General features: G+C 36.1%; 1 protein-coding gene across 7 annotated transcripts in view; it reads left to right on the top strand.

The window, feature by feature from the left end:
* Jupiter (microtubule-associated protein Jupiter) overlaps nucleotides 1-25,465 on the top strand; it is a 230,246-nt gene that overhangs the window by 81,842 nt on the left and 122,939 nt on the right. For 3 of the 7 annotated variants that reach the window (XM_073077356.1, XM_073077359.1, XM_073077361.1), the window contains exon 1: nucleotides 16,490-16,689. The exons of the other annotated variants lie outside the window; for them this stretch is intronic. In XM_073077356.1, coding sequence (XP_072933457.1) covers nucleotides 16,628-16,689 — 62 coding nt within the window. In that variant the 5' untranslated portion in view covers nucleotides 16,490-16,627. Of the gene's footprint in view, nucleotides 1-16,489; nucleotides 16,690-25,465 lie in introns of those variants that run through there. 7 annotated transcript variants of the gene reach the window in all.

A 25,465-nucleotide genomic window follows, 5' to 3' on the forward strand; every position in this document is an offset into this window, starting at 1 on the left:
GGAATTGTTTCCTTTTCCTATCATTTTTGTCTAATAAAATCTTTTTATATATAAATCACTGGGATTGTAGTAATAGTTCGTACATGCTGATCTCCACGACTGTTCAACTGATTTCAATGGAAATTTGGGTGTGTCATCATCAACGACCCGTTATTGTCCCACTGCTGGGCACGGGTCTCCTCTGAGAGTGAGAAGGATTAGGCCATAGTCCTCCGTGCTCCGTGCTGGCCAAGTGCGTATTGGTAGACTTCACATACCTTTTTGAGATCTTTTTTCTTTTTTAATAAATCTATCAGGTATGCAGGTTTTGCTCACGATTTCTAATACGCACATAATTTTGAAAAATCAGAAGTACGTGCCTGGAATTTGAACCTCGGACCCCTCGATCGAGATGCCGAGTTTCTTAACCACTAGGCTATCACTGCTTCTTCGTGTGTGTGGTTTGGGTGTGTATGTGGTTGAATTCAGTTTCATGGACAGACATAATAGTGCTGTTGTCGAGATCTGTTTTTTTTATGATTTGACAACCGGGCCGATAGCCAAATTCTAGCCAATTTTAGCCAAATTCTAGGTGGTAGAAAATGTCAAATTTCAGTTTTTCAAAGCAAAAAATCTTACAAAGTGATATCTTTTGCTCCTGTCACAGACAGTAGTATCACGTGGTAGCCAGAAAACAAACAGAAAACAAACTCTTTATCTGCCATACAATGAAATGGTTAAGAATAATTAATTTAATGATTAATAGTCTTTGGTTTGTATTTCCTTTAGCTTTGAAAATAGGTTAAGTACATAACTAATCTATATAAAAATTAAAATCGTAGCGTCTGTCTGCTGAATAACTGTTTTATTAACTTCGTAGGTTTATATATATAATAAAAGCAAAAATGACTTACTTTTCGCCTTTTTATTGTATTTTTGAGTACTTAGCTCCTTTTTAGGCAAAGACAAATCATTATGTAACATAGACCTCATTTTATAAAAAAAATCAATATAATTTATAAAAAAATACAAAAAATGCAATTGTTCATTTATAAAATGCATGTTTTTTTACGAAAATTTAGAGGTGGTTTTCGAACACTGCACTTCTCCGGCAAAACGTCGAAGTTATTATAATAATATGAAAATTCGTGAAGGATAATGGAAGGTACAGTCGCGCGCACAAACTTGTTCAATGTCGTCTCCATGACTATTATAATATTTAGAGGTACGGTACGAAAGCCTTTTCTTCTCGATCCCATTGTTGGTCCATCTTTCGTGTACTTAAAAGAACATTAGGGCAGTCGTCACAGACGTTTGAATGGCTTTTCTCGGCTCTTTTTAATTTACCTTCGACCATTAAACTGTCTACGTGTTACTCTGTTGTGTGTGTGCTAGGGATGTTCTGTTTATTTACTTCACGTGATTTAATGTTAGTCGTAACTATTCTGTCGGGTTAAAACGAGCGCGGATGCGCCATAGATGACTGGATTTTTGACGAATTTATCTATTTATTCGATGCTATTTAAAATAGTAGATATTTAAAAAAGATCTCAGTGATATTTTTTTAAATGATAAGTAATGAAAAAGGAAACGAGTATGCAGTCGATCTGATGGTAAATGGCTATCTCCGGCAATGGACATATGTAATCAACCTTAGATAAGATTAGAGTATTAACTGCTGACCACAGTTGCCTCTGAGGACTAAGTCGGAACGTATAGGATAAGTATGGCTCCCTTACAAGAAGATGATTAAATTAATTAATCTAAACATTAATAAATTAATTAATCAAGAAGATTTAATTAATCCCAACTAGGATACATGTGGAGCTTAACACCATTGTTATTAAGCAAAAATTTAGTGCCGGTGGACTCGCCGTAGTCGAACTACAAAGGATTCTACCACCCGATGGGACGTGGCTACTGTTCACCCATGGATATGTCTAATAAATCCTTGATGACGTTAAAGTCCTATTTCCGTTCAGCTACAGTCGCCTTGCTATCTAAGGACTAAATTCTTTGCTGATCGTTGCTGCTATTAGGCGGAAATAAGTGTGTTCCTATCTCAGTAGCGGCGTATCTGTGGCTGACCTCAGGTAGGAATATCTAATCCTATCTAGCGTTGATTACAGATGTCCATGGGCCGCAGGAGCCACGTAACATCACGTGGCCTGCACCGTCTGCTACACCTATATTATAAAAACACACTTTTTACATTATCCATCCCTACACGTTGGGGCCACGGTCAGTCCTCATAATATCCTGTTAATCGCAAGTTCCTTTGTATGGTAATAAGATCCAGAGTGTTAATATCCCGTCACCCGCCAGCCCGACACAAAGAACGAGCGCATTGTTGATTGAATCTCCAGTCTATTCAAATACGTGTATTGTTTCTTGGTGTATGGAATTGAATGAATCGTCTCTTCAGATGAGCCCTGCTATGGAAGGGCTGGCGAGTGTATCAAAAATGTATTTTATTTATCCGTTTTGTAAAATGTAATTGACATTTTAACCGTCGTGGGTTTTGTCAAAAATTTTAATTTTGTTTTTTATAATTTTATTATGTTACCGTCCTCACTATTGTTGAAGACTGGGAGAAATTTAATATTTATGACAATTTTAAGATCCATATATACATTCATTATATTCTTGCAAAGGAAGTAGAGTTGCAAGAAATATGGTAGTAAATATGAATCATTGATGCCTCTAAAATCCTTAGCTCACGATCGTAATTACACCATTGGGATTGACATTTACTTGGCATTAAGCTTAGATCTCAGTTAATCGCTTGTAATTTATAGCGTCGTGTTATTTTATTTTATTATTATTGCACTGTTAAGAAATTAATATGTTTATTTATATTGCTGTTCATAAAATTGTGACAACCCTGAGAAAGTAAGGGGGCGGTATGGGAACCATCTTAGAACCCTTGTACAAAAGTAACTGTATCTAAGTACTTTTTTATTTATTTATTAACCTTTCATAAGCAGTGATAGCCTAGTGGTTAAGAAGCTTGACCTCTCGATCGAGAGGTCCGAGGTTCAAATCCCAGGCACACGGCTCAGATTTTTCAAAGTTATGTGCGTATTAGAAATTAATTATGACATGCTAAACGGTGAAGGAAAACATCGTGAGGAAACGTGCATACCTGAGAGATTTATAAAAAAAATGTCAAAGGTATGTGAAGTCTACCGATACGCACTTGGCCAGCGTCGTGAACTATGGCCTAATCCTTCTCTATACGAGAGGAGACCCGTGCCCAGCAGTGGGACAGTAATAGGTTCATGATGATGATGATGATGATGATCCTTTCATAAAGTTATGTTTATTACCGTTATTTGAACCAAAGGGAATACATTTAAAGGGTTATACAGAACACAAAAATGTCAAGATTTTCAAACAAAATCTTTCATTACGCTTCACAACTACCAGTTTGCCAGTTGACCTAACTAATTGAGATCGACTTACTACCAAGTGGAAAATATCTCGATTCGGTTTGGTCACTGGCTGGTTCTAGCATTTGATATAAAATTGGAGGAGCATAGTAGAGCTCCATATGCTCCATGTAATGTGTTGTAAGGGAGACATACTCGTCTGAGGTGTTTCAACTTATTCCTCAGGGGTAGCGAAGCATCTGTAATAGGGTGCTTAAATTACGTATTCTTACGCGATGGGGTCTACATTAACACTGTAAATATATTTTGATTAAGTATTGCATGTTAAAAACATCATAAATGTTAAAGTCTATGAGTAATCTACGATCTTTTAAAGGTTTTTCTTACCTTTGAAATTTCCCGAGTTCCCGGGATCCCGGTCCATTTACCCCGTCCCGACTCATCGTAGATTTCCCGGGAATTCCCGACCAGAAACCCTAATCCGTCACTGACCTCAGGTAGGACTCATTATTTTATCTGGAGTTGATCAGGTGGACTGCATGCTTCATTGGTACTCCAATTTAAACCAAAGTATCTCTTGACTTTGAGGAGCGACCCATACACTTGAATATAAAAAAAAAACATTTAGCCACTATCTGTAACGTTTTTGATAATACTTTATGCTACTCCTCAAAATATTTTATGACTAATAATATTGGCTTAAATTTAAGTTAACCAATAAATTAAGTGTAAAACTTAATGGACTTGTATGACGCCAATTGCGATAGAATTCGCCGCGTCCGCGATAATGCGCTTATATTGGCTTATAGCGGAGATAAGGCGATAAGCGCGCCTGTCCTTAAATGCGCGTTAAACTGTTATTCTGAAGATGTAAATGCACAGTAAGATATGTATCGGTAATATTGTCAAAGACTCCTTTGTACCAATATCGCCATAGCGTTTTTTACGAAGAGGGTTTTCGGTTCGATTTTCGGCTAGGTATGTATCGAAAAGATTAGTTTAATTTTATACAAATGAAAAATACACGTAACACAACTTTTGAAAATGCCGTATAAGTAGTAATAAAATAAGTAAAATTATAATATATAATAAATATTTAATAAATGCAGAAATTTAAGTTTATCGATAAATCAAGTGATGAATACTTAACAGACGTTTGTTCGACGCCGATCGCGATAGAGTTCGCCGCGTCTGCGATAACGCGCTTATATTGGCTTATAGCGGCGATAAGGCGACAAGCGCGCCTGTCCTTAAATGCGTGTTAAACTGTTCTGAAGATGTAAATGCACTGTAAGATATGAATCGGTAATATTGACAGACTCCTTTGAACCAACATCGTCATAGCGTTTTTTACAAAGAGGGTTTTCGGTTCGATTTTCGGCTAGATATGTACCGAAAAGATTAGTTTCATTTTATACAAATGAAAAATACACGTAAAACAACTTTTGAAAATGCCGTATAAGTATGTCCAGCATAATACAAGTAAGTGTAGTAACAAAATAAGTAAAATTATTCAAAATCGCATAAATTTAAGTTTATGGATAAATCAAGTGATGAATACTTAACGGACGTTTGTTCGACGCCGATCGCGATAGAATTCGCCGCGTCAGTGATAACGCGCTTATATTGGCTTATAGCGGCGATAAGCCGACAAGCGCGCCTGTCCTTAAATGCATGTTAAACTGTTATTCTGAAGATGTAAATGCACTGTAAGATATTAATCGGTAATATTGACAGACTCCTTTAAACCAACATCGCCATAGCGTTTTTTACGAAGAGGGTTTTCGGTTCGATTTTCGGCTAGGTATGTATTTGAAAAGATTTGTTTCATTTTATACAAATGAAAAATACACGTAATACCACTTTTGAAAATGCCGTATAAGTATGTCCATAATACAAGTAAGTGTCGTAACAAAATAAGTAAAATCGCATAAATTTAAGTTTATCGATAAATCAAGTGATGAATACTTAACGGACGTTTGGTCGACGCCGATCGCGATAGAGTTCGCCGCGTCCGCGATAACGCGCTTATATTGACTTATAGCAGCGATAAGGCGACAAGCGCGCCTGTCCTTAAATGCATGTTAAACTGTAATTCTAAAGATGTAAACGTACTATAAGATATAATGGAACCGCTAATACTGACAAAGACTTGCTGATTTGGTTAGATATTAATAGACGACCCAGTACCCTTACCATGAGTTTTCAAAACATCGGACAATTTTACGTTACGTTTACTCAATTCATTATTCTGTTCCGTTTGCTTAGTAGACTGAGTAAACGTAACAATAAGTGCTCAAGTCTTTTTGTCTACCTCACATGTTCGCAAAAAAAAAAAACAAAACCTAAAGCGCCATTTTGTCAATATAGACATTTAATGTTACGCTACTGACACTATAGTTCTGATACAATCCGCTAGGGGCGCTGATTGGAAATTGTATGGGCAAATACGTAAATAAATACCAAAACAGTCCTATTTGTCAAAACGTAAAAACTCATGGTAAGGGTACTGTACGGTAGAGTATGATCGAATAGTTTTTGTCTCCAATAACAGGTATTCTGGGTCGTAAAAGCCATTTTCTGTCCAAAACACAATTTTACGTTCGTTTTCCTCATGTGAAGTACGTGACAATGGTATTTTTTAGTTTAAATACAGAATACAGTTAACCAATTTAGAAATCATAACGTCTGACTGTGTGATTTAAATTGTGTCCGTCTTATTCTTTTGTGTGTTCCATTGGATTGAACGTGCAACAGTTAGTTCGGTTTTGAAACTGTCTGTTTGGAACTTAGATGAGTAAAATACATAGATAGAACACTCCTAACAAGAAACTGTAACTAGTTTTGGGAATTTAAAGTGTTGCGTAAATAAAGTATTGTCACGTTTCCGGGCTAAAATGTTCATAAAATGTTTGTCATACTATTTTATTAATATGTAAATTACGTAGTATTCGTAATATATATTTTCTCTAAAAATATTTTTTATTGGTCAAGAATTCAAAAAATAACTGACAAATCGGCCTTTTGTGGCGTGGTCCAATTTCAAAGCGGTGAAGTATCTTTCTATTTTCCTTATCGGTTTAGAATTATAGAAATGTTACGATGCGCTTCGGGTGGTAAACAATCTTTTGACGAACGAATGAATTTATTTTTAAAATGCTCGGACGCCTGTGGTCGACTAATTAGGAACATTTAATCTAGCTAGAACTCTTTATTTTTTTTTGGGTTCCGTAGGCGAAGGCTAGAAACGAAAGCCTGTCCGTCAATCACAGGGCTCTATCTCTTGAATCGTAATAGAGAGATACTTGATCGTGTAGATAGTTCCAATTTTCACAATCCATGTAGGTTGTAGGTATCAATTGTTGCTATAATAACAAATACTAAAAATTATAATTAAAATCAAAATATAAAAACATTTTTGGTGGTACGGAACCCTCCAGGCGCGAGTTTAACTTGTACTTGGCCATTTTTTTATCTATACTACTTAGCATAAGTATACGGCTACTGTGTTTCGAAGGATGTGGTAGGGTATAATGTTATAAGTAAGCTCGAATGGCCCCAACGCCTGGTGAACGATAGCGTTGTGATTAGAAGTTGGCCTCGCGATCTGTTGTCAGAAGATCGATTCCCAGGCACGAAGCACGTGTGTTATTTTATATAGTATTGGACATTGAATCACTTGCTACAACAGTGAGAGAAAACGTGGGAGAAGATAAGAGCGACCAGAACGGCGGACTCACTTTAAATGGAGACGCAAAGTATATGGTTTTTGCGTCTCCTTTTAAAGAGATGGTGTAACATAATATAAATTCCGTTTTCGTCCATTCAAATAATTCCTTAAATTCCTAGTCATTATCTCATGTCTCCATTACAAAATTATAATCTGTTAGCCGTATTCTGTTTAAAACGTGTCTACTTAAAAATTCAGTTTTGCGATTAGAAAGGCCTCAGTACGGCATAGATTAGATAGTTGCTACCGAAATGGAATACGTTTGTTTATAAATTCCATAAAAGACCATTAAACTATCAGCATTTTTAATAAGATGTCTTTGTAAAGATAACCATTTATTTTCACATAATATTTACAAACATTTTGAAGCAATTGAAATAAGTAAGGTCTTAATTTAATGGTCATAGGATTAGGTTTAAGAATTTTTATTTCTCATAAGACTTTTTACGTCACTTAGAATGAGAAACTTAAAAATAATTATAATTATTACTGGTGTCCGGTATGCCTATGTGCGTGTGTGTGCGTGCGTGTGTGTGTGGAATTTATTGGTCATACATATTTTTTCTTCCTACTTAAATTTTCTTGTACATAGTGAGTTAAGCTTATCACTGTAACTTTTCGATATTTTCGAGAGTAACACCTCGATACAAGGATACTCTGTTATCGTGTATTGTTATCGCTGACACATATAGACAGAAATACAAACATATATGTAAGTGTAAACATGCATATGTACTGTGTCGGTACATACTCTATATAGAACAAGGATTCTACGTAGCCACTCCTGAGGGCTATGATAGTCTTTGAATATGTAAATTACGTTTATTATGAGGGTTGTGGAACCGTTTGTGGTTCGACTTTTTTCTTTTTTTTTTTCATAATATAGGAGTAGCAGACGAGCATGCAGTTCACCTGATGGTAAGTAGACTCCGGCGGCACCATCGCCTATTTCTGCCTCATAACAGCAGTCTTAAGCGCTGCCGTGGTCTGGTTAGAAGGGTGTAGTAAGGAAGACACATAATACTTTTCCGAGGCGTTCCAGCTTAGTCCTCAGGGGTAGCGGCGCATCTGTGGCCTCCCTCAAGTAGGAATATCTAATCGTTGGGGTTGATTACAGATGACATGTCCGGCAGAAGCCACTTACCATCAGGTGGACCGCTCGACTGCTACTTCCGTTATAACAAAATAGCTGATTTTATATAATAACCACTAAGCCACTCGCCTCGTCATAATAATTCGGTATAATTATAAGTAATGGTACAACAATGCGGGAGCACTTTCGAAATTAACACCATTATAATTTAAGTTACTTTCGTTCACGGAACTTAGATAAAGAAGAGTTAACCATCTTACGGTAGCCCGAGAAAGTTGTAATCACAGTGAGATAATGCATGTCGATTGAATTCGGCATTAAATCGTTCGTCATAGATAAGGATTGATAAATGCTCTGTGTTCGGAGATCGACGCGTGAATCACGAGATTGTACAGTCAGCATAGGAAATTAATTAAGTCGTGAAGGAAAAAATTGGGTTCGGATGTTGGTAGGACCCTATGTGGATTCTGGAAGCATCGCCATAGCTATTTCTGCCTAATAATAGCTGTGTTAAGTGCTTTTGCGTTTTGGTTTGAAGGGTATGGTTATAGAGACATACTTACCCGAAGCGGACATCTTAGTCGTCACGGGTACCAACGCATCTATGACCGATCCCAGGTAGGTTTTTAATCTTTTAAAAACTAAGTAAATTATTGTGAAAAGTAAAACAATTAAACTAAGAAGTGCTGTAACAGTTTTATAGACAATCGAACTAGCAGTGTGGCGCGAACTATACAAGTATTAATTTTGTTTAACATAAAACCTGAACAATGGGGTTGATTAAAGATGTTTATGTACAGCAGTGGTCACTTACTATCAGTATAACTGCATTCTCAAATTGCACGCCTAAGAATTCTTAAAAAAATGTTTTCAAATTTGCACTTGGGCGGCGCGGTGGATTAAGGTCTCAATGGTTGTCAATCTGTGAGGAGATCCGTGGCCAGCTGTGGAAAAGGTAAAAGGCGTGTAAAAGACTGTCGGCCAGATAAGAGTTGATAAATGCTGTAAATCATTCACGCCTAGATTGCTCATTCAATATTTAAAAATCAAATATCTCTTACTTAAACTGTGAAGGCAATACATCGCGAGGAAGTCTGTACTTTGAGGAGAGTTCTTTAAAAAATGTTGTTAAAGGTGTGTCAAGTGTACTAATTCGCACTTGGCCAGCGCGATGGACTATGCATCAACCCTTTTAACGCTATCCAGCAGTGGGACAGTAATGGGTTGACGGACAGATAAGAAGTCAGTTAAGTGGTTAAGAAACTCGCCCTCTCGATCGAGGGGTCCGAAGTTCAAATGCCAGGCACGCACCTCTGGATTTTCGAAATTATGTGCGTATTACAAATTAATTATCACTTGCTAAAACGGTGAAGGAAAACATCGTGAGGGAACCTGCATATCTGAGAGATTTATAAAAAAATAATCTCAAAGGTAATTGAAGTCTACCGATACGTAATCGGCCAGCGCGGTGGACTATGGCCTAATCCTTCTCATTCTGAGAGGAGACCCGTGCCCAGCAGTGGGACAATAATGAGTTGATGATGATGGACAGATAACTGTTGATAAATGCTGTGTGCCCTCTTCGACGCGTGAATCACGCGTAGATCGCACAGTCAGCGTTCTATAGATCGTATCGATGTTACACGCCTTTTATTGTACAGTATATACGCACGAATGTGGCATATTGGACGAAACGTGATTTTGTTACGATTATATATATGCGTTTGTTTTTATAAGTCATAAAAATGTGTTGTCAGTTGTGGTGTTCCGAAATTATGAGAGTCGGAAATCAATGAGTTTACAGTTCCATTGATTTGTATATCCAGATTTATGGACGTTTTTAATAATCGAAATATCCAATATTTTGCCTACTAAATATCAACATTCGAAATTTTTCCACGGAAGAAATTGTCAAACTGCGATCTTTGGTAAACACACTTTTGATAGATTGAGTATTAACAACGGACGTCAGTTTGTTACATTTGTCTCTTTTATGCTATGAAACCGCTTGCAGTGTACTTAATGTTAAGGTTTCACTGTCGCTCATGGTCATCTGCAAACGAATGATCGTTTGTACCAGACTTAAACATAACATGTCACATCCAAATCCAAAATTAGAATCCAAATTAGATTGATAATGTAAAAAAAAATACTCACGACAAAATTGGTGTTTAAATCTAAGAAACATTGTAAAACCGCGAACGCGGTTCCGAAAAATTAAATTGCCATATATAAATAGTGTTGAGGTATTGAAGAAAGCCAGCTGTATTACAAGCCAGGTGAATTACAAACAAACAACATGAGATAACAAACGCGGCGATGTTATCTAGCGTAACAGAACAACAGGAAATACAATCCAAACATTGATTTCCATAGAAAATACCGGTGTTTCTGGTGTCGGCGTGTCAAAAATATAGAACAGTATCTGTTAAAACTTTGTAATGTTTTTTTTTATAATGTAAGAGTAGCAAACGAGCATGCAGTTCACCTGATGGTAAGTGTCTACTGCCGCCCATGGAGAGTTGTAATCGACCCCAGATACGTTTGGATATTCCTACTTGCGGTCGGATCCACATGCGACACTTCCCCTGAGGACTAAGCTGGAACGCCTCGACAAAGTATGTCTTCCTTACCACACCCTTCAAACCGGAACACAGCAGCGCCTAACACTGCTGTTATTAGGTAGAAATAGGTGGGGCGGTGGTGCCGCCGGAGTCCAACCGCAAAGGGTTCTACCACCTTCAGATAATAATTTGTAAAAATGTTCGCGAATTCTATTATATAATACGGGATAATCTTGTGTTATTATAGCTCATACATTATTCGTGAACCAAATTTTATGCAAATCCCTTCAGCTGTTTTTGCGTGATTGAATATCAAACAACATAAGTTAACAAACGGAGCGATATTATCTAACATAACAGAATAACAGGAAATACAATCCGAAAATTGATTTCTATTGAAAATACCGGTGTTTCTGATGTAGTTGCGTTTAATATATAGGCCACAAGGTGTTATTTTTTCAATATTACTAATTTATAATCATCGTTGTCAATCTATTACTGTCCCACTGCTGTGTCTACTCTCACAGTGCAAGGGGTGTAGATCTTCACCCACCGCGCTGGACAAGTGCAAGTTGGTAGACTTAGTAAACTTTACAAACTTTTGAGGTCCTTTTTATTTAAACCCTAGACGGGCAGGTTTCCTCACGACGTTTTTCCATTAGAGTAAGTTATAATTAAATTCTAATATGCACCTCGTGATTCGAACCTCCGACCCCTTGATTGAAAGACAGGCTTTCAACCATTTGGCCGGGTTGTCATAAGTTAAAATATTTGTAGTAATATTACTTTTTATTATACATTACCTATGCCTTAATCCAGGTCATAAATTATTCATGAACCAAATTTCATGCAAATCTGTTCAGCTGTTTTACTTGATTGAATATCAAACAGTATTCAAACATCTAAACTTACAAGCTTTCACATTTCAAAATATTAATGGGATAGGATTATGCGTGTTAATAAATATTAATTATTATGACTGATTTTACATTATTCTAATCAGAAATATTACTTGTATTATCATAGCTGACAGGGTCAGAAATTCATTTTCTTGACGTATCTTACTTATAGTATATAAAATAAATATAGTTCAAAAAACTAAAAAACACGCTTTTATGATAAAATTAACTAAAAAGTAGAAAATCTAAATGAATCTAGGAATCAATTAAGGAACAGTAAATAGTATAATTGTGAAATAAATCTACAAAGTTTGAACGAAATCTGGCCGTTTAAAGTGGGTCAAAATCGCGCCCAAAGAAGTCGGTTACAAACATACAAACAAACATACAAACATACAGGTGAAGCTAATAAAAAGCGTGTAAAAACAAAATTGATGCGATATCGGCATTAATGATTGCTGATGATTTACATGGCTATTGTAGATGCTGTTGCCTATATACAAAAAATGATCTCTTACGAAATTAATGAAATATGCTTAAATAGTATTTTTAAATTTTGATTTCACTATTGTATGGTAATAATTTTAATAGACTAATAATAATACTGAGGTATTATCGGAGCGCTATGACATGGGGCTCTTCAATAAAGGTGCAAAAAGAGCTCTCATACAAAGCCGGCGATGCATTGGCGACTCCTCTGGTGTTGCAAACGTCCATAGGCGGCGTTGACTATTTTCCATCAGGTGAAAAGTCTGCCTAATCATTAGGTTAAACTATAAACAATAATGATTATAGTTCACAAACTAAAAAAACACGCTATAATCGCTCAAGGCAAATCGTTAATCCTGATTCCTGACGATCCTGATAAGGAGAATGGGGTAAAGTTATTAAAATCGTGTATTGTCATCGGTTCTTGATAATTGTTCAAAATATTAAATTAATCGGACCGTTCAAAGTGGGTAAAAATCTAGTTCAAAGATTCCTTTACATACATATATACATACATAGATACAACCCAAGCCAATAAAAGCGTGGTAAAAACACATTGCACAAGTATAAAAAACGTGACATGTTTTTATCGAATGTGCTACCAAATAATGTACTAAACCAACGTAATAAAATGTCGGATATTAGCCAGAGTAATTTATAAATCATCGCAGCTTTAATATACATAATTAAAAACGTTTAAACGTGGACTTGAATATGTCAGTAATATATGCCAGTAAGGCTTTGATCCACGCTTTTGATCACCCCATATACGCATGGATGCATTAAATGCACTGCCCTGCATTTCGTGCATAAACGACACATGCATGGCGCTTTCATGCTTTGATTTTTATGCATCATCATCATCAACCTATTACTGTCCCACTGCTGGGCACGGGTCTTCTATCAAAATGAGAAGGATTAGGCCATAGTCCACCGCGCTGGCCAAGTGCGTATTGGAAGACTTCACATACCTTTGGAAACTTTTTTTAATATTTCTCAGATATGCAGGTTTCCTCACGATGTTTTCCTTCACCGTACAAGCAACTGATAATCAATATCAAATGAACACATAACGTTGAAAAATCAGAGGTGTGTGCCTGGGATATGAACCTCAGACCCCTCGATCAAGAGGCTGAGTTTCTTAACCAATAGGCTATCACTGATTACACTGATTTTTTATGCGTATACCCATAAGGCTGAGAATTGATTATTTTTTGATTATGATTCGCGTGAAATAGTGCTACAAATTGTATACGTGGTAATGGTGTGGTGTTGAAACGGGGAAGCTCTCGGCCGTTTGACGTGTGCCGCTCAGAAGATGGATGGCGACGCCGCTGGTCCATGTATGGTGACATACGGTCGTTTAATTTTGCGGCGAGTACGCCGGAGCGGGCAAACGCTGTTGTGATTCAAATCGATAAAATGTGTGGTATGCTTAAAATAGAAAAATCGTAAGCCATAATAAATATGAGCAACCATAATAATATGTATAGAAATTGGTACTTTAATCTTATATTAAATTATATTAGGATAACTTTTATAAAAAAAAATATTTCTATATTTTTTCGTAGAATAATCGTTAAAGTAAAGGTGAAATTTAGCATCATTGAGTTTTTAAATGAAGTAAATAGCCTTTAAACAGATCATAGAGAGAAGGTTATCGATAATTTTATGGTTTATAAATACATTAAAGTTATTTTTGGTGATACTAAATTAATTGCGTAATTATGATATTCATCTACCCTAACTTCAAGCTTCATGAAAACGAAATGACAGCTTTTAACATTTCTAAGTAGAACGTCATCATTCAAAATATTCGCCCGTGTGTTTCAATTCGCACATTAGTCGATGTTTACGGTTCACTACTTAAGCGGACATGCGGTGATTTAAGTGCAGGTACGTAAACATATTCCCACAGTAATGCATTTCCAAGACACTCGCTCCTATGGTACACTAATAACTTTCCTAACCTCGTGTTAACCTCGCCAAAAGGTTTTTGACAACATTATAGATGTAACGTTGACGTTGCAAGTGGCTTTTACTTTTTATCTACTTTCGAGTCCTTTGTGCGTTATGTGTTGCTAGTTGTGGCCCGTGGGTTTGCCTGAGCTTAAAAATAGTGTCTCGTAAAATGTTTGAGGAGCCGTGTGACGGAGCGGTGGCCATACGTGATTTTTTATATATATTATAGGAGTAGCAGACGAGCATGCAGTCCACCTGATGGTAAGTGGTTACTGCCGCCCATGGACATCTGTAATCAACCGCAGATAGGATTAGATATTCTTACCTGAGGTCGGCCACAGATGCGCTGCTACCCTTCAGGACTAAGCTGGAACGCCTCGGAAAAGTATGTCTCCCTTACCACACCATCCAAACCAGTACACAGCAGCGCTTAACACTGCTGTTATTAGGCAGAAATAGGTGTGGCGGTGGTGCCGCCGAAGTCGGACCACAAAGGGTTTTAGCATCTTCTTACCTACCTTTGTGTACGCGTATGTACTCCGCAATCGCATAAAAAATATTACTGTTTTCAATGAGCTCTCGGTACTGATGCGTACCGACTGAGTAGGTACATACAAGAAAACGTACAAGTGCTTAATGAACAGAAGTCAATTATGCAGCAAGTGCGTGATTCATGAATTAACATTAATGATCTATCGCAGGAAGATCCCATTTGAAATGATATCGGCACACTCGAGCGCTGCGGTGCTTTTAGTTGCTTGTTTCATTTATGTTTTGGTTAGTAATGGATATTATAATATATATATATATGTTTTTTATAAACCATTTAAGGTTTCTGCTCTCCCTCGCTTCTTTTTAGCACGACATTAATTTCTTTCTTATATACAGTACATACTATTATATGTTACAAAGAAATTATGTTAAAATATTACTATTAGTTATAGTTGTTTTGTTATAATAAATTTACGTAATGAGATGATCCAATTTACTACTCAGAAACAGCATATGTGACTTTATCACACCTTTTATAATATTCAATTGTATTTTCTACACATTCATATACGTAATAGGGTTTTTGCATTTAGGTTGTATGTAGGTATGTAGGTGGTATGTATGTATGTATGTTTCATTCTTTGGAGCGCCTCGTATCTTAACACTTAACACGTTTAAATGGCTTAAAGGATTTTAACAGCTGAGAGAGATGTCGTTGGATTCGTATCATATCACGTCAAAGGTAAATCCAATATTTAGACGATACAAACATTTTGAGGCCTCGATAATTTAAGTGGTGCATTATTGCATTTATTATATCTTAATAACTCCAGAATCTACTGTTTATTGCTTATGTACAACAATAGTACTAATAACAGCAGTATTAGGAGCTGCTGTGTTCCGGTTTGAAGGGTGTGGTAAGGGAGACAGACTTTTCCGAGGCGCCGCTACCCCTGAGGACTAAGCTGGAAGCTTAGTCCTCGCCGCATCTGTGGCCGACCTCAGGTAGGAATATCTTATCTTATCTGGGGTTGATTACAGATGTCCATGGGCGGCAGTAGCCACTTACCATCAGGTGGACTGCATGCTCGTCTGCTACTCTTACATTATAAAAAAAATAGTACGCTCGTGACGTGTATAACTGTATATAGCAGGTAACATTAACCTGTGCTTACAAATAACATAAAAAAACGTCACACGTCACGTCACACACGTCGTAGCTCAAAATATGTGATGTATTAGTTTAAAAGGGAGAGTTATTTGGCTTCCGAGGAAGCGACCGGTTCCATGTCAGTCATCGAGACGTTTTTTGTGTCTGTAACCAGTTTACCCTATCTGTTGACACGTGTCATCTGGCCGGGGCATATGTCGCGCGCGAACAGGACCACCAGGTGATGGTTGGTGGAAGTAATTGGTCAAGTGTGAGTCGTACTCATGCACGGAGGGTTCCGTATCACCGATCTTTTTTTAATTTTTAGTATGTTTTATTGCAGCAACTACAAAAGTAGGTACATGCCTTGTTAAAATTATTAAAAGTGTTTAACTATAAAGGTCCAATAGATACAATGGATAAAACGTCGAAAGATACCAGTTTTTTTATTGGGACTCTTCTTTTAAAAAAATATTATTTATTTTAGTATTTTTTGTAATAGCGGCTACAGTATTCACTTTATGGTCCTGAATTGTCACTTTACAAATCAAATCAAATAAATTTAAAGTGCTGTGACAGGCAGACAGACAGACACACAGCGGAGGCCTAGTAAAAGGGTTCCGTGTTTACCCTTTGCGTACGGAACCCTAAAAAAGCAAAACAAGCCGCACGGAAGCGGTGAGCATGCGCGGTTCACTTTTCACGCGCGGGCGGAGGGTGGTGCCATCGACTTAAGCGAGGGTACCGGCCCGCGCGCGCTCAGTCAGCTGACGACAGCCGTAACGGACGCACGTCGATCTATCACACACCATCTGCCGGTATCGCGCAGTGTTCCACACTCAGTGCTAATCCCCGTGTATCAAAGAAAAAAACTACGATGGCCACCTACGCCCAGTTCAAGCACGTCGAGCTCTACAAGATCGGTCATGGAAAGAACAGGTATGTACGTAGATTGTAGGGTTGTTTCTGCGCTGCGCGGATGCTGCGGTAGAGCTTTCAGCGTTTCAGTTTTCAGTAGGGCTTTGTTTTGGAAAGGTCAGGGTTGGGATTGAATATTTTATTGCTGAGGTCCAAGGTTAGGTAGACAAAAATCTAGTTCGTGAGAAAATAATTTTCAGAAAGATAGGGAAACAAAAATCTAGATTTAGATGAAATATTTTTCAGAAGCAATTTTTTTCGTTTTCAGAAATAAAGATTTCAGTTACGTAGCCAGGGTTATGTGTAACCCGATATTACAAAATAACCAATTTTTTTTTTAATAACGAGGAAACATTTTCAAAACTATAACATTACAATATTAGTACAATTATATTACACTGAAATTTAATATAACAAACATTTATTAAATATTAAATTGAACTCTTATTAGGCCTTAGGTATATATTATTGCGGAGGCCGCATTGTAAGTTTATCAAGATTTCAGTGCCAGCTGTTGGAGCTTTTATGAAGTTCTAGAACGTTGGGGGCGTAAAGTTCGTGAACTTACAAGTCTCGGGGTTATTCACACCTATCGATATTATAAGTCTAGGTTAACGAGCCTCTGTGAGCTGAAGATAGATCGTTAAACGCAGACATATAAAAAGCTTGGAATATTTTTTATAGATAGCGTTCTGATTATACAGTTTTATGACGTAATAATTTTTGAAGAAAAGAAAAAAAGGTTCGTAAAAAATCTTGAAAATAACGACGAATAAATTATCACTAATCATCGAAAAGAAATATTCAAAATAACGACTAATAAACTGTTAGTTGGTAAATATCGCGTATATATAGGTTATTATGATAAAAAAGAAATTATTTCATCAATAAAGTCATCGTTAGTTTAGTTTTAATGGTATTAATTAGAAAATGTGTTTGTTACATATCTCAATCAATAGCCTTTGTATAAAAAAATAAATAAATAAAACGCCTTTGTATAAAAAATCTATAACGTGAAATCATGTTTTGACAAGAACAATAGCCTTTGTATAAAAAAAAATTAAATAAAACGCCTTTGTATAAAAAATCTATAACGTGAAATCATGTTTTGACAAGAACGACGCTATTGTAGAGATGTAGAGACGAGCTTTAAATAAACCGTATATGTCTTGTCCAACATGAGATAAAAAAAATGTTTTAAGTATGTTGTACCTTTTTCTTACATAATTGTATCGAAAGAAAAATATATTAATATAGCTGGATTAGGAATTAAAATATTGATATTGAAATATACCGTGATGAAATGGCGTCTGATTTTCGCTTTATGCTGAAAGTCGTGTCATATCCATAAAACATGAGTCTTGAAGTCATTCCCATAAAGGCTATTTGATTCCGCTTTACATTCCTTAAAATAGAACTCATCCTGTTTGTAACACCTTCCCCTTAAAACCTCAGTAGAACTTAGTAGCGTAAATTGCATTTATTACAGAAATGGTTGCAATACAGCTGACATTAAAGACGCAAGTCTAACCATTTCTTAAAAACATTTTATGTTCTACGCGTGTCTTTCGAGCATAGATCGAAAGAAATTCTTAGTCACATGCCGCGATGACGAGGCAAATTCGTCGAAGCGCCAGATTGCATTGTATCGCATTCCGTGACAAAAAAGCAAAGAATGTTGCTCCTACTGTAAATTCTTACCGTTCGGTGAGCAACTGAGCAACGCCGCATGAGCGAGCGCCGATGCGGTGCTACATCGCCCGCGGGTCCGGCAATATCGCCGACACACTGAGTGGACACAAGCGATGATGAACGATAAAGCGACGATTAAAGTCATGACGTTACGTTTTTTTACGTTTGTGTACTCGTGTTTTTTGCTCAGTCTAGCTACCTGTTTAAATTTTGGTGATACCAACGGGATTTGTTATCTCGAGCGAAATAAAAAACCTAATAATATGGCTATCTGGTTGGTTGTAAATTTTTACATTATTTTGACATTACGTTGACTTTCAACACATTACGCACAGTCGAGGAATATTACAAATGTACTGTAATAATAGTGTATTGTACAAATTTACTTAGTAAATCACTAACACAAATTTTCGGTTGAGATTTTATTAGGTGAAAAGGAATATAGCTCGCAATAACCTCCCTTTTAGTGTTGCCTGACGTTTTTATAGATATTTAGTAGGCTCATTTGATTTTAAGTGTTCACTGTTGTTCTTAGCGTTCCTCTATGTAGCACATAAGCCGTACATGACGTCGATCACAGATGCATTGTTGCTACTGAGTAGTCAAGTGCCTAATATTAGAACCTATATCTGTTTATCACAACAAATTAGAATACAGTATCACAACATCGTCAAAGATTCAGACGTTACAAGAAAGATTTACAGCTGTTACAAGGCAGAAATAGGGAAATATATTTCGGCTGTTTCCCCTTTCTCATAAAGGATGACAGATGAGGTTGGCGCGGCGACCGAGCGCCATTGCGTAGCTATACGGCGCGGATCGAACTAAAACCGCGCACCCCTTGCATATGCATGCATTGTGACAAGATAATTATCCGCTTACAACTTGTCTTTGTATGAAAACCCTTTCGAAGTATTATACATTGTAGCATTCGATATGTGGAGGGTTTGAACTTTGAAGTGGAGTTAATTTTGATATAAGTTTTAATTACCTTCTATAGCAATCCTCACTCGTAATAATGCGAAGACGTCGATATATTTCGCAAAAAAAATACTTATCAGTCCTGAGATAATTTAGCTATTTTAGACCTAAGCTAGTCCGTAGAAGATAATTATGTTATACGTGTTTGTCGGGGGTGTTTTTCATTATGTACATAGAATTCGGAATAAATAATTAAATTTATCATTTACATTTCCGACTGCCCGAGACTCGAACCGGCAGACCAGAGTAATTCCTTACAGTATACGTCGATAATATTTTTATCAGTGTCTGAAGCTGAAACCTAGACTTTCTAGAAACCTTAGGCTACGTTCAGATTAAATAAATAACCACAAAATATTATTTACATTGCGACCAATAATCATTATATTCCATTATACTTTTTCTGCGAAAGTTTCAATATTCAGAATTCGATTCTATGAAACAAATCGCGTAACGACTAACTGCTGTTATAGTTATAACACTTTCTTTAGCGAAATTTCGGAATAAAACCTCAATTGTATAATAGACTTACATAATTGATATGAAATATCAATTATATTTCGGCGATATTTGTATGAAAACACGCATTTACATTCGATACGTGCTCAATAACATAACGATATTATAAAATATCTATTAATAACAATCGATTTTAAAGTTGCGCGAGTTGCGAATATCTTTATGAATAGATACTTTGAAGTTTGAACCATGACTAAATGTTGTTTTTTAGTGAATGGGGCAATCAATACACCAATATTGATTGGTAAAATCAATTTGTTTGTTAATTTTTTTGAATTCATTAATGTTTGCTTCTAAATGCTTCTAAATTTTAATGTTTGCATTTTGGATTAAATCAAATGTTTTTTTTTTATTTATTTTTACGCTATCTAACGAATTGTTACTTTACGGTACATTTCATGTTACTGACATAAATTAATTCGTAATATGAATAAAAATCTAAACTAAATGTAAAAGCGGAATTTGTAGTCTATTAATACGGAGTAGGAAAACTGTCATGACAAATATAGAACAAAATTCCTGAACAATTACCCTGTTACTTTGCAAAATTAAAGCTTCATTAAGCAAAGTATATTTCACTTCTAAATTTGTATGGTAGTGGTGTATGTTTTATCATTTTGAGTTTTTTTTGTCTAAATAAATCCGAAAAGACCGTATTCCGTGGTTACAGCTGATTATCAGAAAAATATACGACAAATGAGCATGCGAAATGGTCATATCTTCCGGTACGAAAATACACGCAACGCCATGTTGCCTACTTTATGTATTTTAGGCGAATTTTCTTTCGTGCCATTCATCCATAAAGCCTCATGTATGTTTGATTGTGATTACGGAGTATGAAATATTTTATTTATATTATTAATTTCGTAGTAAACTAATTTTAATTAGTATTTCAAAGGTTGAAGAAACTATGAAAGTGTACCTAAGTAAAGGAATTTCCTTTAACATTCAATATATAGTCATATTTTATTGCTAACAAAGGTGTTATTATTAATTTCGTCTCATATTAACAGAAGCAGTAACAGTAATAAAAATAAGGTATTCGTACCTAACACTATCTAAAATAATAAGCAATTATTGGTAGGCAAGTAGTAGATACCTACTTAAACAATCTGCCCTTTCAAAATCAGCAACGCTATAAATTCCATTGTGTGACATTGATTTTAATCCTAAAATTCGTCGCAGGAGCCCAGACTAATTCGTTGGGGAGACGGGGGTGGCGGCGTCGCCAGACGGCACGCGCTTTGTGTCACGATTTTTTACCCTCTTCAAATACTAGTATAACGAGCTTCTTTCGTATATAGTTGCAAATGGTGCGGTTAAATAGTGGCTTTGATGCTATTGTATCAAATTATGTGGCAGTGATAGCCTAGTGGTTAAGAAACGCGGCCTCTCGATCGAGGGGTCCGAGGTTCAAATCCCAGGCACGCACCTCTGATTTTCAAATTTATTTATTAAATTTATGTGCGTATTAGAAATGAATTATCACTTGCTTAAACGGTGAAGGAAAACATCGTGAGGAAACCTGCATACCTGAGAGATAAAAATCTTAAAGGTATGTGAAGTCTACCAATACGCACTTGGCCAGCGCGGTGGACTATGGCCTAATCCTTCTCATTCTGAGAGGAGACCCGTGCCCACCAGTGGGACAGTAATGGGTTGATGATGATGATGATGCTATTGTATACGACTCGTTACTATCACACTGTTAAGAAAAATACAACCTCTTACAGTGAAAGGGAATTATGGGCCACGCTGGCGAAGTATGGATTGTTAGAGCTCAAATATTGTGAAGTTTTTAAAACACTCAAGTGTGCATGCCTCACGATGTTCTCTCTTCGCTGGTAAAGCAAGCGATAATTAATTTCTAATTCGCACATAACTGCGACAATTCGGAGGTGTTGGGGATTCGAACTATGGACTCCAGATTGGACCGAATTTAAAATTAACTACCCATCATTTTTAACAGTATATAATGTATGTATATGTGGCTACTCCCTCCCCCTAAGGATAGAGTAAAAATTTCTCGTGCATTTTGTTCAGAGATCGATGATACCGGCTTTGCCCAATTGACCTATATACCTTAAACACTTTCAAGCATAAAAAACCCTTAAAACATCGATAGTTCCTACACCTATCCGACTTTAGTACCGTCGACATATAAACTCGTAGATGTTCCAAATTACATTAGCTAAAAACCTCAACCCGAAGAACGTTTATTAAGGACCTAAGTCTATTTGATCTTAATAAATCCCGTTGCGTATTGATCGCATTGCGTAACAAGCGCTTACAACACGCCGCCTGTATTTTGGAAGGGCCCTAAAATTGCGTGACGGTATACGGATTAGCATATCCGTAGGAAGCGTCGTGATTACACTAGACGCTTAGTCAGAGGGTCTGCGATGCTAGACGTCGGGACATTTTCTAATTAAACAAATTAGACTAATATAAATTATAAGTGTGAACGAATTGATACGATTATTTATTTAACGTTTAAGTTTATGTATATATTGGATTAAAACTAAATTAACTGATTGCTGTTACTTAAAATTTTTCAAAGTATTTAAAAAACCCGGGTTACAATTATCTTAAAATTTGACTAATGAATTCAAAAAATAAATATTAGAAATGAATGCTTAAATGAATTTCAAAATGTATTTTCTTTATAAAAACCATTACTATTTAGCAGTAGTAACTTGTGCATATTGTTGCCGTTTTCAAACAAAGAATCTTAATCTATTCTTTCCTTTATCAAAAGACGTCAGCCCTAAAATTACATTTAGTATTCTGTATAGAAAAGCGGGTACCGTCCTTGGCCCGCCCCTAAAGATATATGACATCGTTAAACGGTTAAACTGCGATAACAAACTGTTAAATAACCACAAGGCCAATTATTGAAAAGGCGAGGAAAATCTAGAACTCGAAATAGTAACCTCGAGGCCTATTTAAAGACAAGGACTCAATTTATTATGCGCGAGAAATGCTTTCTTTTACCTACTAGATATAGGTATATCAAGTAGTATATGTGAATTCTTTTGAGGGTTGTTTTCTTTTTCATTTAAACCATTCATTTAAAAATCTTAGAATGTAAAAAAAAATTCATCATCATCATCAACAACCTATTATTACTTTTTTTCATTCAAATTTGATTCCCAGCAAGATTATTTTAACAATTCAAATTTTGTTTATTACAAAAAACTGGTAAAGTATTACTTTCCCAGTATTACTTTTAAATAGCTCACCAGAATCACACAATAAGGGGTGTCGTGGTATAGTCCGCTATGAAGTTGTTGCGAGCAGGTGTAGTCATACAATTTGCTACGGCAATGTGATTCATATCGATATAGATATTCAGAGTGAACTAGCAGTTTTATGCGGACTATATTTATAATAAAGTTGTGATACAAAAAATTAGAAAACATACAAGGTATATGTACCTAGAAAAATGAATACCTATGTTTTATTTATGTCTAACATCCAAATCACAAGGATTATTGTGACATTACTCACACAACATATTTGTAAATATTTTAGCCTTATTCTATTATATTTCTCACACTTATCAAAACATAATAATAGCAGTTCAATTACATCCAAGTTGTAAGCTAATAAGAAATTTTAATTTTCTACCTTATTGACTTGGGTGACGATAGCATCCAGCACCTCTCCCTTGAAAGGGCGGAACACAATGGCCTTGTACTTCACTGGGTAAACCACAAAGCCTTGTCCAGGTTGAATGAGACCAGCACCTATGCTATCTATCGTTGTCACTGCTATGACAAAACCATATCTGCAATAAACATGTTTCAATGTACACATATTGGTGTTTAGTATTAGATGAGTAGATTAATGAATTAGAATAGCATGAGGCATGACTATGAAAACAAATATTGAAGGTCCTATGTGGTAGATACTTCATAGCAGGCCGTTTAACTTTGTTGAACTCCATTCAGGATTGGTTGAGTTGGTTTGAAATATATTTGTCCGCTTAAATGCTCGCTAATATTTGAATCAAAATAACCTTTAATCCGCTCCAAAGACTGAAACATACATACATCATCGTCATCATCAACAACCCATTACTGTCCCACTGCTGGGCACGGGTCTCCTTTCATAATGAGAAGGATTAGGTCATAGTCCACCGCGCTGGCCAAGTGCGTATTGGTAGACTTCACATACCTTTGAGATTTTTTTTTTATAAATCTATCAGGTATGCAGGTTTCCTCACGAGTATCAGAGGTGCGTGCCTGGGATCTGAACCTCGGACCCCTCGATCGAGAGACCGAGTCTTTTAACCACTAGGCTATCACTGCTTGTTAAAAAATATTTATTTTTGACAATTAAAAATAATTCTAAACAATTTGTTCTAAAAATCACTTTTTCTTCTTTTCTTAAACTTTTCTGAGGCTTTTATCGTATTAGCGACGTCTTTATATTTAATTCAACTCTACCATTTTAAAGTTTGCAAAGTCTCTAAGTGTGTTGAAAATAAAAAAAATACAAAAAATATCATCTCTTCTAAATATCGCACTATATTTATAGTGCGATTTTACCTAAACTATTTGTGGTACGTGTTCCAATAATGCAACACATTGTTTCAAGAATAACGGTGATCATTCACCATGAAATAGACCATAAAATGGGCCCTTAAATCGGTAACTGGGTTTTGGGTGATAACCCATAAATTAACCATGTTTTATAGTTGCATCACAACAATGTTTATCCAGGAAATACATTAAAATGGTGACACATTAAATATATTGTATTTAAGGCCTTTTGAATCGGTCTTTTCCCGGTCACTTTCAGACTTTTACGGATTTTAGACTTTTTTTTAATAAAAAAATTATAGTACCCCTAGAAGTTAGTATTGCTTTAAAATAAATATACAAAATTCATGCATTCAACATTAACATTAACAAATTATTTCATTCTTCTCTATTACAATTGAAAAATCAGATATACAAATATAAATGTAAAGCGTTAAGCACCACTCATTTTTAAAAAGATTGTTTGTTCTTATATAAAAATCTCACGCGATTCGCATAACTCTTAGGCACAAGATTTTTCTAGGTTAACAGTGAACTTAGGTGTAAAGGAAAAATCTAGGCTACCGTGTGACGCTAGGCGGTTTAATTCAGTGTATTTTTGTTCACAAATTTAATAGAAATCTCCACTTAACCCGTGAAAGGCGTACGGCTCTCCAAACAACATTAATGAGATTCTTACATAAAAATACATTCATATTTGCCCATAGCAAACAAGTCTACAAGCATTTCTGTTGTAGCGTTCCAACATGCGACACGAATTTATTTGTTAAACTCATATGAAAATATTTAAGTCCAAATTAGAATTTCGTTGCAATCGCTTGTATGTATGTATGTATTTATGTAGCGACAAAACGTAAAAGGGGTAGATGTCACGAGCGGTTTTCATTCGCCCCGTGCGGATGTGAATTAACTGTTTTATTTAAAAACTCATAGACCGCAGTTGTGTGCGGTTACGTAGCTGCCGCGGTTACGCTACTGCCCCCAAACTTGACGACTGTATACGATCGCAAGTTGGACGGAAAGAGATCGATATAAGATTACAACAATAATCGCCGATA

Source organism: Epargyreus clarus, unplaced genomic scaffold (assembly GCF_041222505.1).
Source record: "Epargyreus clarus isolate Ecla_fem2 unplaced genomic scaffold, WU_Ecla_fem_2.2 ptg000010l, whole genome shotgun sequence".
Taxonomy (NCBI): Eukaryota; Metazoa; Arthropoda; class Insecta; order Lepidoptera; family Hesperiidae; genus Epargyreus; species Epargyreus clarus.